General features: G+C 40.5%; 1 protein-coding gene across 1 annotated transcript; it reads right to left on the bottom strand.

The window, feature by feature from the left end:
- Positions 1–2072: 2072 nt before the first annotated feature.
- LOC104443993 (putative RING-H2 finger protein ATL21A) lies at positions 2073–4758 on the bottom strand. Its single transcript, XM_010057566.3, has 2 exons — positions 4050–4758; positions 2073–2515 (listed from the first exon to the last, which is right to left on the bottom strand). Exons 1-2 carry the CDS (start codon positions 4756–4758, stop codon positions 2073–2075), a joined length of 1152 nt encoding a protein of 383 aa, XP_010055868.3.
- Positions 4759–12075: the final 7317 nt, after the last annotated feature.

Genomic DNA, 12075 nt, shown 5'->3' with positions numbered 1-12075 from the left:
AAGGGGCAATCGGGATGTGAACCCAGCACTAACACGCTAGACACGCTATAAAGTATACGCCTTATGTGAAGTCCGTTCGTTTTCATATTTAATACAAATTACGAGTATAAAAAATAAAAACAAAAGCCTTTACCAAATAAAAAATAAATAAAAACAAAAGCTAAACGTAAATTTTTGGGTTGATGTTTGCATCTTGTGAAAGTTTTAGTCATTCCAAGTTTAAAGGAGTTTGAGCACGTGGATAATGAGATCCCAATTAAACAAAATGGTAAAAAGTGAAAGTCAATTGACAATCAATCGAAAGGCGGAAATTGATCCACATACTTGTAGAGTGTCAACGGTTCGGTTCAGTTCGGTTGTTAGAAAAAATTCCTGAACTGATTCGAATGAAAACTGAACTGAATACAAACCAAACTGAAATTTCGGTTCGGTTCTTCGGTTTTCATTACACACCAGAGAATCAATCATTCAGAAAGAAACGTCCTTCCACTAATGCGGCATCGATCAGGTCATGGCAACCGCAACAAAAACAACGAAACCCAGTAAATAAAACTCCCATTCAAGCCAAGAAAACGCTTCGACTCTAAAAACCCAGAACGGAAACCACCCATCCAATAGTTTCAGACACGATATCACACACAGCTCCTCAGATCCATCTCAGCAGTCAAGAGACAGAGCAATACAGACTCGCTTGCGCTCTTACCCAGAAGCGGAGAGAAGCAGTCAAAGCTCCATTGACGACCTCCCGGCAGACGGGCAGAGATCTGCAAGCCCGAGCCTGGAGATATGGGGGAAGAAGGGAAATGGGCAAGGACCCGGGGATCGAAATTCGAAATTTTGTTGCTCTGGCCTGTATCTCCAGGCTCAAATTGGGGGGTGGGGGTGCTCTACGAACTGTGGAGTGATCGATCGTTGCCGTCCCTGTTGCTGTCACAGTCACAGTCGCCGTCACACCTTCAAGACGAGAGGAGACGGGAGAGAATTAGAAATAAGGTTTGCCTTTTGCCGGTTTGGTTAATGCCTTAAGGGTTCTATCTTTCGGTTTGTTGGTTCAGCTCGGTTTGGGTAACTAAAAACGAACTGAACTGAAAACTTTCGGTTTTTAATAAGAACCAAATCGAATGAAAACCGAACCGAACTGAAAACTTTCAATTTTTAATAAGAACCGAACTAAATGAAAACCGAACCGAAAAAACCGAACTTTTCGGTTCGGTTCGGTTCAGTTCGGTTCTGGACACCCCTAATACTTGTCATTCCACTTTCCTAATTTTGGTCCTGCGAGGTGCTAATTCGCCACTATAAATCTCAATACGCATCCGATTTCACATGTGCATACATGATACACATCTGTCTGCAGGAAGCAAACTTTCGTTTCCATTTCTCCCCGCCCCCCGCTGTTCTTTTTCGCCTCTTCAGCCCACCCTTTTTAATTTTTCGCCGCCTTTTGCAATCCCCCTGATGAACATGTCGACCTGGTTGCACCCTGCGAATTGTAAGCGAACCGGCTATGTTCAGACCTGGAGGATGAAAATCTTGCTCTGAATTTGGCAGTGGCCGCTTCTGACTGTTTCTGTGCTGAGCGCAAGCTTTCAACTGCTTGCGACCTCGGCATTAGTATGCCTGCGCAAACCAAAGCGGAACGAAGCGAGTACGTGAACAATTCAGATCTCAATTTCTTTAAGAAATCGATCTGCTTGATGAACTCGATCAGAAGTTAATCTACACCAATCGTAAACAAGACGTTACTAAAAGTAGACTCGTTCTTATCAATGTTACGATATAAAGGATCAGTCACGATTTAAAACTCTTTTAGGATCTTCTGTTGGTTGTCTCATCATAGACGTTAATGTCAGTCCCTTCGGGAAAAAGAAAAGTCATCCGGGACGGGCCGGCCGCCTCAAGTAAGTGCATCTAGGGCTGGCTTATGTCTAGTCCTTCAAAATACGATGCACTAGCGTTCTATGCTGTACTTGATCGTCTAGGTTAATCGATCTTTGTCGAATGGTTCTTTTGAGCCTCAGATACCAAAATCCGAACGACGAAAATAACGACGTAGTTGAGACAAGTATACATTACCCTTTATTATTGCGGCACAGCGGGCAAGAAGCATTCTTCCGGAGCCATTGGTCGATGCAGTACATGTGGAAGTAATGCTCGCACTCGGGAATGGTCCTAATCATCTCGTTCCGCTCGTATTTCGACAAGCAAATCGCGCAGACATCGTCGTGAGGCCGAGCCAATTGTCCTAGGTCGTCAATCTGAGTCTTCGGATAAGATTCGATGGTGGGTGAGTCGATGCCCATCACGCCAATCGCATTGCGCCGCATCATTTCGACGGCTTCTCCATTGATGCCGTTCGGTGGAGCTGAACTTGGGACGCCATTGGAGCTAATTTGATCGAGACGGCGACGAACAAAGACCCGGACCTTTAAGAACCATATGAATCCGAAGATGCACGTCAACCATGGCAATATGAAGAGCGAAGCTATGGCGAACTGGGCGCTTGTCGAAAAGGCTAGGAACATAGGAGGTACCATTAAATGTTAGGGAAAATTCCACAGAGAAGAAGAAATTACGAATATTTAGTCATTTTGAAGCTTAAGCTGCGTCCCCAGTTATTTGAAGTCTGAAAATAGCTACGTCTTTGTAAAATCGACATATTACACATTCTTATGATCATTCTAATCGAATGTTCGAATACACTATGTTAAAAAAAAATTAGCTACGTCATTGTAAAATCGACATATTACGCATTCTTATGATCATTCTAATCGAATGTTCGAATACACTCGTTGAATTTTCTTCAATAATTACTATAGCTGTGAACTTTTAATAATTTATTTAATATGTTCCTTCATTAATAGTGTCACCACATCATTTCTAACTTGTATTGCCACGTCAGTGAATTTGTTCTTTTTGGGCTAAAACAATGAGAATGAGAGAGAGAGAGAGGGGGGGGGGGGGAGGGAGAGAGCCATGCGAACGCCAGCAAAGATAAATCTAATGTCAAGGTTAGGCGAAATGGTAGTCACGTCAGCTATTCCTTTTAGGATTGTTAAAAAATTAAATAAATTTGAGAAGTTAAAAGACTAAATTAAAAAATAAAAATTCAGGGACGAAATTGAACAATAAAAAAAAATCAAGAATCATTTCGTCATTATCCTAAAAATATATATGAATTAACGCTTGTCTATTCAAATTATTGCATTTGCTATCAAGAAGTTTCATGGAAGAATATCTTTGTTACAATTGATTGTGAATTAATTAGCATCGCAAGGTCGTTAAATCGTGTTAGGAAAGTAAAAACTTCTATGCACCATAAAAGTTTCTTCTACTTGGAAAAAACTTTTAGGGCATAGGGTCTTTTAAAGTTTTTTTTTTTGTCGTATCCTACTCTATTCCTACTCTACACTCACTTTCAGACTTTTGCCCTACCTCTTGCAGGGCGTGGGAGTCGAAACTCACTCCTGAAACTTACACGTCCCCACCCCATCCCCCTGAGAAGGTGGGGATTTGAACCCCTCACCTCCCCCTTCCATGTTGGAAGGATGGCCATTGGGGCGAATCCCAGTGGTTCTTCTTTAAGTTAGAAAGTGTCATTTCTAGGAATAATCTATTGTACCATCTTCCAACTCATGACCCTACCAGATAAATATACTACACGGATTCATCTTACCACATGAGTGTCTATCGTACCATTTTCCAACTCTAAGACGTCGCCGTTTCTAATTCCTTTTAACCAGGTCCAATCTGCTTCACGGACGTTTGAAGAGACCAATACAGCTCTTTTCACTTCTAACTTTTATCTTCGAAACGTCGCTATTGATCAGGCCATGTGCCACTTAAAGTTTTCTTTGATGGAAAATGTAACGGTGAGCATTAGTGTTCCTCGAAAAGACGTTCCTAAGTAACTTTCGAGCTTTCGAAAAGCCAGGGTATATTTGTCCTAGAGGAATAAGTCGGACCCGATTTCAGGTTAGATTACCAAAATTAGATTTGAACGGAAAAAGAAAGGGGAGAGGATATGCTACAAGGACATACGACATTACCGTGTTTGTGTGCGCATACAAGCTTCGGGCCCTTCTTAGAATCCTGGAGCACGCATCTCCCATGGGCCGCTTCGCACGTTTTGCAATCGGGGTCGTCCCATCTCAGCCAAATGCTTTCGCCTAGGCTCGTCGGAGGTTGCCACCACCAGGGGATCAAGGCCGTCCACGTGCCGCACCGGTGCTGTGACATCCACGACCTGGCGAAATCATCGTCCGCGACCGAGGCCACCACCATGCTGCCGCGCCCCAGGCTGAGGCAGTTGACTCTCTCGATGCCGCTTCCAGGTGAGATCAGGGAGGAGTACTCGGACGAGCAGTTGCCAAACGTGAAGTTCTTGTATGCCGGAGCCGGAAAGGGCGAGTACGAGCTCACGAACTCGTCCTCGAGAAGCCGTCTCGGGAGGCAGTCGTCTGGGTCCTTCACTAGAACGGTTTGGTTGCCATAATCAATGGCGTCTACAATGAAGTCCGCCACTTCGGACATATGGAGGATCGTTCGGCTCCGGTCATCGCACGAGACTTCGAACCCCCGGTGCCCACACTCTTCGCCTTGGCCTTCCCTAATCCAGAATGGAAAGCGAACATCGGGTCCGTTTGGCGAACATTGTCTGATCGGACAGGTCTTAGCGCTGGCGGTTTCGCTGGTTATTACTTGGAGGACGAGGAGGAAAAATAAGGACATGGAAGAGGAAGCTGGTGAGGAAGCCATGGGAGATCATTTGAGAAGATCGCAAGGTGAGGGAGTGGAGAATTCGAGGTCTTTTAGTATTGAGGACTGGTGGTAAATGCTTAGTTTTCTTCTCCAGAGCAAGATGGATGGGAACGATGGAGCTTCCTAGGAAGAGCGTACGCGACCAAGTAACACGTTCTTGTTTGATCCCCGAAATAGAATATTATTCGGGACAATTGTTGGAAGGACATGCCGAGAAAAGATCGAGATCTTCTTGATTCATGAAAAGTAAGTCGGTTGAATTAATTATCTTGAGATCAGGACATGTCGTCTGTTCATGAGTCGTCTCGATTGTCTTATCTTCTGTCAAAATGATTTGTAATTGTGTTGAAATCTAATTAGAGTCGAATGTTTGAGAGACGTCGGCTTACTAGGAATGAAGTTTCAAAGAAAATGGACACTCGGACCCCTAGAGTACCAAAAGTTGGCAAAAATGAATACTTAAGTGCCAAAAGTTACGAAAGTGACACTTAAGTGCCAAAATCGAACCAAAATGGATCACTACCACCGGCGAGAAAATTCGGCCAAAACACTGACGTGGCAATTTCCCGGCGAGCTGCACGCAAAACGACGTCGTTTTGTATGCTGATGTGGCTAAACAATATCAAAACGACATCATTTTGGTATAATTTGAATTTTAATATAATAATTAGTTAAATTAAATTTTAAAAATTAATTATAAAAAGGGGGAATGAGGAGGAGGGAGGTAGCTGGTGGTGGCTGAGGGCTCATCCCTCGCCGCCATTGCTGCTGCCTCCCCCTCCGTTGCCGAGCCTTGGCCGACCCTCCCCCACCTTCCGGCAACAACGGGGGAGGTAGCGGCAGCGAGGGCTCAGCCCTTAGCCGCCGGCTGCCTTCCTCCTTCTCCTCCTTCGTTCTTTTTTATTAATAAATATAAATTATTATTATTATTTTGTTTTAAATTTAATTAAATTAAATTTTATATTATATTAAAATTAAAATTATGTCAAAACGACGTCATTTTTGTGTGTGTTTTGCTGATTCGGCATTCCGGCAAGCCATGTAAGCGAGAAAATTAATAATAAAAAATGCCACGTAGTATTTCTAGCGAGGCTCGCCGAATGTGGAACTCAAGTGTCTCATTTTTCATAAAAGGTGGCACTTAAGTGTCACTTTTGTAAGTGCCACTTTTTGTAAGTTTTGGTATTTAAGTGTCCTTTTGTACCAACTTTTGGTACTTGAAGTGTTCTTTTGCATGTATAGTTACAGAATTCCAAAGTTTATGAAAATATGGCCATGTTACGAAATATGTAATATGATCATATTGTTACAAAGTTTACTCTTTTAAGAGACCACCGGTCAAACAACAAGGACTGGCATTACTACGTTCAAGGTGAAAAACATCAGCATCTTTTGCTTAAGCAGCAGATAGATATAGTCGCTTTCCCATCGAAACATTTACTCATCAATAGACAGTTTTCTTTTCTAATTTTCTTCAAAAGTTCTAGGTCTACAAAACAAACTTTTACAATATATAAAATATTTGCACTTGCAAGTCAAGCCACAGTAAATTTTAACAAGTGTCGTTAAATGTTCAAAAGACTATTGTTAAGAGAATGTCCGTTTAACCAAGACAAATAAACAATTGTAGGTGGCTCAAATGAAAGTTAGTGACCAGAACAAATTATAAATTAAAGCGGAGAACGATTAGTAAGTCACTCAAATAAATGTTGGTAATTTATAAAATAGTTGGTAGTATAAGGCGTGCATAAAAAGGGTAAATCAAAGTATTTAAAAAGAATAAATGGGATTTTTTTTTATGAAAGATATAGAAATGGGGAGAGGATTGCAACCCTCCCCGTTAGCCAACAAGGGTTGCTAGCCCTTTGTTGGGACTAGCAATGGTTGGCTAGCAATCTCGCTGCCTCAGAGTTGTCAAAATAATAATAATAAATAATATAAAATATTTAAAAATTGTCTGTGTGATGTTGGTTGTGTCACGTAGGATCACCGGCATTCATATCAGCAATTTCCGATTAAAATGACCACATGGATTACGTTGGCAAATCATCAAAATGCTTAAAATTTAATAGATATAATTAAAAAGTTTAAGCCTAAGGTATGAAGGGTCACAAGTTTTAACAGCTTCCCTTGAGTGTTGTAATAGGATTTTCACCCTTAAAACCGAATATCTTATTTAAATCAACTAGAATTCTCACACGTGCAATGTGCAGAGATTATGAGTCCGTCACTGTAACCCAACCGCAATGCCTACGCATCCAAAGCTATAATCTCACTCAATCCCACGCTTATTTACATATGAACTAGGGCTGCGTTTGACAGTCAAGATAAAATTCAAACCTCACCTCAAGAGATCTCCAAACCACTTGGGAGCAAGTCTTGAACTCCTGGAGTTCACAGCCCTCTCTAGATGCTCACCAGCCACTATGAGGAAAATAAGCAAAGAAGGAAGAAAAGAAAAAAAATTAATAAAAAAAAAAATACTATTATTAATTGTCTACATTGACATCAACCGAATAGTTAAAATTAGCCAAATAAACTGAATTTGCATAATTGCAAAAGATTTAAGACTGAATTGATATATTTGTAATAAGTTTATGACTTTTTTTGTAATTTCTTTAGTAAATTTCTAATTTCAGTTCCAAATAATCTCAATATATATTAGATTGCACGTGTGTATACACACAAGTACAATAGCAGACTTACCTAATCAATCAAGATGTCAATTCATTCAACTTTGCTAATCTAATCCTAAATCTTTACACGAAATTCTAAAGTAAGTTTGTCAGTCAATTTTCATAGGAAATTGCTCATGTAGCGGTTTAGTCATCGCTGGCCATCCCATGCCAAATTAGACAAAACAGCTACAAAGGAATTTGGTATAAATATTTATGACTAAATTGATAAAATTGAATGACTTATGATTAAATTAATATATGTACAATACATTTACAATTGATTAGACAATTACCCTTGTGTCCAACACACGACCGCTGGAAGAAAACTTTTGTTTGCATTTTCTGGCCCTCCCCTTTTCTTTTTCTCTTTTCCACCTTTTCTTTTCGCTACTTTTTTTATCCCCCTCGACCGCTGATTAAACATGTCGACCTTATAGCGCCCAGCAAATTGTAAGCGAACCGACCACGTCCAGATCTTGAGGGACGAAATCTTCCTGCGAATTAGCAAAGGCCGCTTTTAACTGTTTCTGTGCCGAGCCCAAGCTTTCAAATTTCAGTTATTTGTGACCTCTGTCTCGGTATACCTGCGCGACCAAAGCGGAACAAAGAGGGTACGTGAACAATTCAGATCTCATTTTCTTTACTCGAAATCGAGCTGCTTGATGGACTCGATCGGAAGTTAATCTATTCCAACCGGGAACAAGACAATATCTAAAGTAGACTCATATTTATCGGTGATGTGAAAAAAGAACCTATCAAGATCTCAAATTTTCTTAAAATCTTTTGTTGATTGTCCCATTGTAGACATTAATTTCAATCCCTCCAAAAGAAATTGAAAAAAAGAAAAACGTTATCAAGGACGGAGCGGCCACCTCAATTGAGAGCATGCAGGGACGGCTTATGTACCATCCATCATAAGCTGATGCACTATCGTTTTAGATCGTACTTGATCATCTAGACTAGCCAATCTTTGTTTGAATGGTACTTTTGAGCCCTCAAATACCAAAACCCTGAATGACAAAAATGATGACAAAGCTGAGAGAATTATAGATTACCCTTTGTAATTGCGGCACAACGGGCAAGAAGCATTTTCCCGGAGCCTTTGGTCGATGCAAAACGTGTGGAAATAATGTCCGCACTCGGGAATAGTCCGGATCATCTCGTTCCACTCATATTTTGACAGGAAAATCGCGCAAACGTCATCGTCGGGCCGAGGCAATTGCCCCAGGTCATCGACTCGAGTCTTCGGATAAGATTCGACGGTGGGCGAGCTGATGCCCATCACGCCAACAGCTTTGCTTCAGGCCATTTCGACGGCTTCCCCGCTGACCGCGTTCCGTGGAGCTGAACCTGGGACGCGGTTGGAGCTAATTTCGATCGAGACGGGGACGGACGAAGACCTGAACCTTTAAGAAGCATATGCATCCATAGATGCACATTGAACATGGTATCACGAAGAGCGAAGCCATGGCGATCCGGGCGACCGTTGATAAGCCTAAGAAAATAGGAGATGCCATAAAAATGTGAGCAAGAACTCCGCAAAGAAGAAGGGAACAAGAATGTTCAGTCTTTTTGAAGCTCAAGCTGCGTCCACTGTTCTTTCAGGTCTGAAAATAGCGTGCATCTCTGTAAAAACTGATAAATTATCCGTACTATTAGTCTAATTGAAAGTTTGGGTAACATTCATTATTAAACAAAATTCACGGGCAATAACATTAATAGTCATTCAATATGACCTTTGAAATTCCTTTTTCCCAATCTAATTTCGAAACTTTTAAAAAATTGCTCAATGTAATTCTTTTGTTATGTTAGGCCCAAAATAGAGAAAGAGGTCATACGAAACCCATGTAAACGCCAATATGATAAATCTAACATCAAGTTAACAGAAATGATAATCAAATCTCCTATATGTTTTAGAATTTTTAACAAATTGAGTGAACTTGGAAAGTTTAAAGATTAGATTGAATATAAAAATTCAAGGACCACATTGAATTTTGAGGTAAAATTACGAAAAGAGTCTTAAATCTATTATAATTGTGTCAATTCAATTTTATTTTTTTTGTCATTTCAATGATAAACCTTTTACATTTATACAAATTTAGTCCATCCAACTAATTTTCTGGCAAATGCTAACATGGACGTCGACTATCCAGCTGACACTAATGTGACAATTTTTTAAGTACTTTTTCATTTTTTTCTCTCTTTATTTGATTTTTCTTTCCTTCTTTCTCTAGCCGATTGCAAGACCAGCCAGAGACTAGGGCCGATGAGGTCGACCTTGCTGGCCACTAGTGAGGCTCACCCACCATTGGCTCACAGGTTGTGCTAATGGGCTTCCACGTCGATACTACCCCACCAAAATTGGCCAGATAGATTAAATTGGCACAAATATAAAAGGTTTATGACTGAATTGGCCAAAAAATAGTTTATAATTGAATTTGCACAATTACAATAGGTAATTTTCCTCAAAAAATACACTACGTGTAATATGTGTTTGCTTATGCAAATATACTCTGATCCCATCTCCCCTTGGCTGCTTCGCATGATATGCGATCGGGTTCAAACCAACTCCACCACATGCCTTCGATTATGTTCGTCGGATGTTTCCCCCGCCGAGGGACCGAGATCATCGACAGGTTGCACTCATGCTGCATCAACCAGGACAAGGCGAGCTCATCGTCTATGACCAGGGCCACCACCATGTCCCGTGCCGGACTGAGGCAGTCGAGCCTCGCGATGCCGCTTACTGGCCCGACAGTGGAGGAATTCGTGGACGAGCAGTTCGCCAGCGTGAAGTACTCGTAGTCCCGGGCTTCAAAGGGCGAGGATGGGCTCAGGAAGCGGTCCTCCAGAATCCGTTTCGGGAGGCAATCGTCCGGGTCCTTCATTCGAATGTACTGATGGGCATAATCGATGGTGTCCACTGTCCACGACGAAGTCCACTGCTTCAGACAAATGGAGGATCGTTCGGTTTCGCCTGTCGCACGAGACTTCGAACCCCTCGTACCCGCAGCGTTCGCCTTGGACTTCCCTAATTCGGAACGGGAAGCGCATCTCAGGTCTTCTAGTCGAACAAATTTTCGGTCGGACAGGCCTTAGCGCTGGTGATTTTGCTGGTTATTGCTTGGAGGAAGAGAAGGAAAAATAAGGACATGGAAGAGAATGGTGAGGGAGCCATGGGAGATCATTTGAGAAGATCACAAGGTGAGCGAGTTGGAGAATACAGGGTTTTTAGTAGTGAGGACCAGCGGAAATGCTTAGTTTTCTTCTCCAGAGCAATATGGATGTGACGATGGAGCTTCCTAGGAAAAGTGTATGCAACCAATGCTACAGCAAAAGGTCAAAACAGAACATACTAAAGACAATCATTGGCAATATTAATTATCGATGGGCCGAAATAAGATCGAGATCTTCTTAATCTCTTGAAATCGTGATACATTATCTGGTCATTAGTCACCTAAATCACCTCATCATTTTTAAAAATGATTTCTAACCGTCTTGGAGTCTAAATTGTGTCAAATGTTTGGGTGATATCAACTCATCAGGAATAAGATTAATTAAGAGGAAAATCCATTATACGTCAAAAAATTCTGGAGTTTTATGGAAAAAATGTTCATGTTGCAATTTTTATAATATGAACATGTTATGGCAACTACTCCCTTAGGAAACAACAAGTCAAACATCAAGGACTGGTGTCTACGTTGATGGTGAGAAAAACATCAGAGCCTTTTGCTGATACAGCCGATAAATATAATCACTTCCCCAAGAAACATCAATAAAAGGTTTATGATTTCATATAATAGTTAGTACATTTAAAGTATTGGTAATAATGGTAAATTAAAGGTTACCGAATTTTCTCCTTTTTTTTATTTGTTAGAAATAAGAAAATTTGGCGATACCAAATATATATATTTTGGTCGGTTTACTCTAATCCTACTCTAACACTCACTCTCAAACTTTTGTCATGCCTCCTTGCAGGGCGTGGGAGTCAAAACTCATTCCTGAAATGAAATCGTTCCCACCCCAATCCCCCCGAGAAAGTGAAGATTTGAACCCCTACCTCCCCCTTCCAAGTTGGAAGGGTAGTCACTAGGACGAACCCCCAGTTGATAATTCACTTAAAAAGTAATTTTTTTATCTGTTATTTAAATAAGAGTTATTAATACAATCTAGTTGATAATTTAATTACAAAAATAGTTGGTAAGCAAGAAAAACGTATAAAAATTCGTAAACAATAGTTGATAAACTTAAAAAAAAAAAAAAAGAAGCCAAATAAACATTGGTAAGTAATTGATTAAACACCCAAAACTAGTTGGTAATTAGTCAAAAAAATAATAAGCACTCAAATTAAAACTTGTGAATTTGTATAATACTTGACAAGTTTGTGTGAGTGATAAAAAAAAAAAAAAAAAAAAAAAACAAAATTTGATCAAAAGATGATAAAAGTTGGTCATTGGTAACGGTCACAAAGAGTTGGGAATCCATGAAAGTATAGACAAGTTACCAACAAATTATCGAGAAACTGAATAATTAGTAATCTTTTCACTAACGGGGTATTTTTTCATACTTGCGGACTCTTTTAGAAATCTAGCGGAACAAAAAGAAATTTGTTCTTTGGGCAAATGAATTGTAAAAT

This window comes from Eucalyptus grandis, chromosome 10, assembly GCF_016545825.1.
Source record: "Eucalyptus grandis isolate ANBG69807.140 chromosome 10, ASM1654582v1, whole genome shotgun sequence".
Taxonomy (NCBI): Eukaryota; Viridiplantae; Streptophyta; class Magnoliopsida; order Myrtales; family Myrtaceae; genus Eucalyptus; species Eucalyptus grandis.
Note: the sequence above shows the minus strand (reverse complement) of the source record. Positions and strands in the feature narration are given on the sequence as shown.

Bases quoted from the DNA above. Each gene is read 5' to 3' on its own strand.
- LOC104443993 (XM_010057566.3), bottom strand. From the start codon at position 4,758: ATGGCTTCCTCACCAGCTTCCTCTTCCATGTCCTTATTTTTCCTCCTC. The intron at 2,516-4,049 runs GTAATGTCGTAT...CTATGTTCCTAG, and splicing joins TGTATGCGCACACAAACACG to CCTTTTCGACAAGCGCCCAG.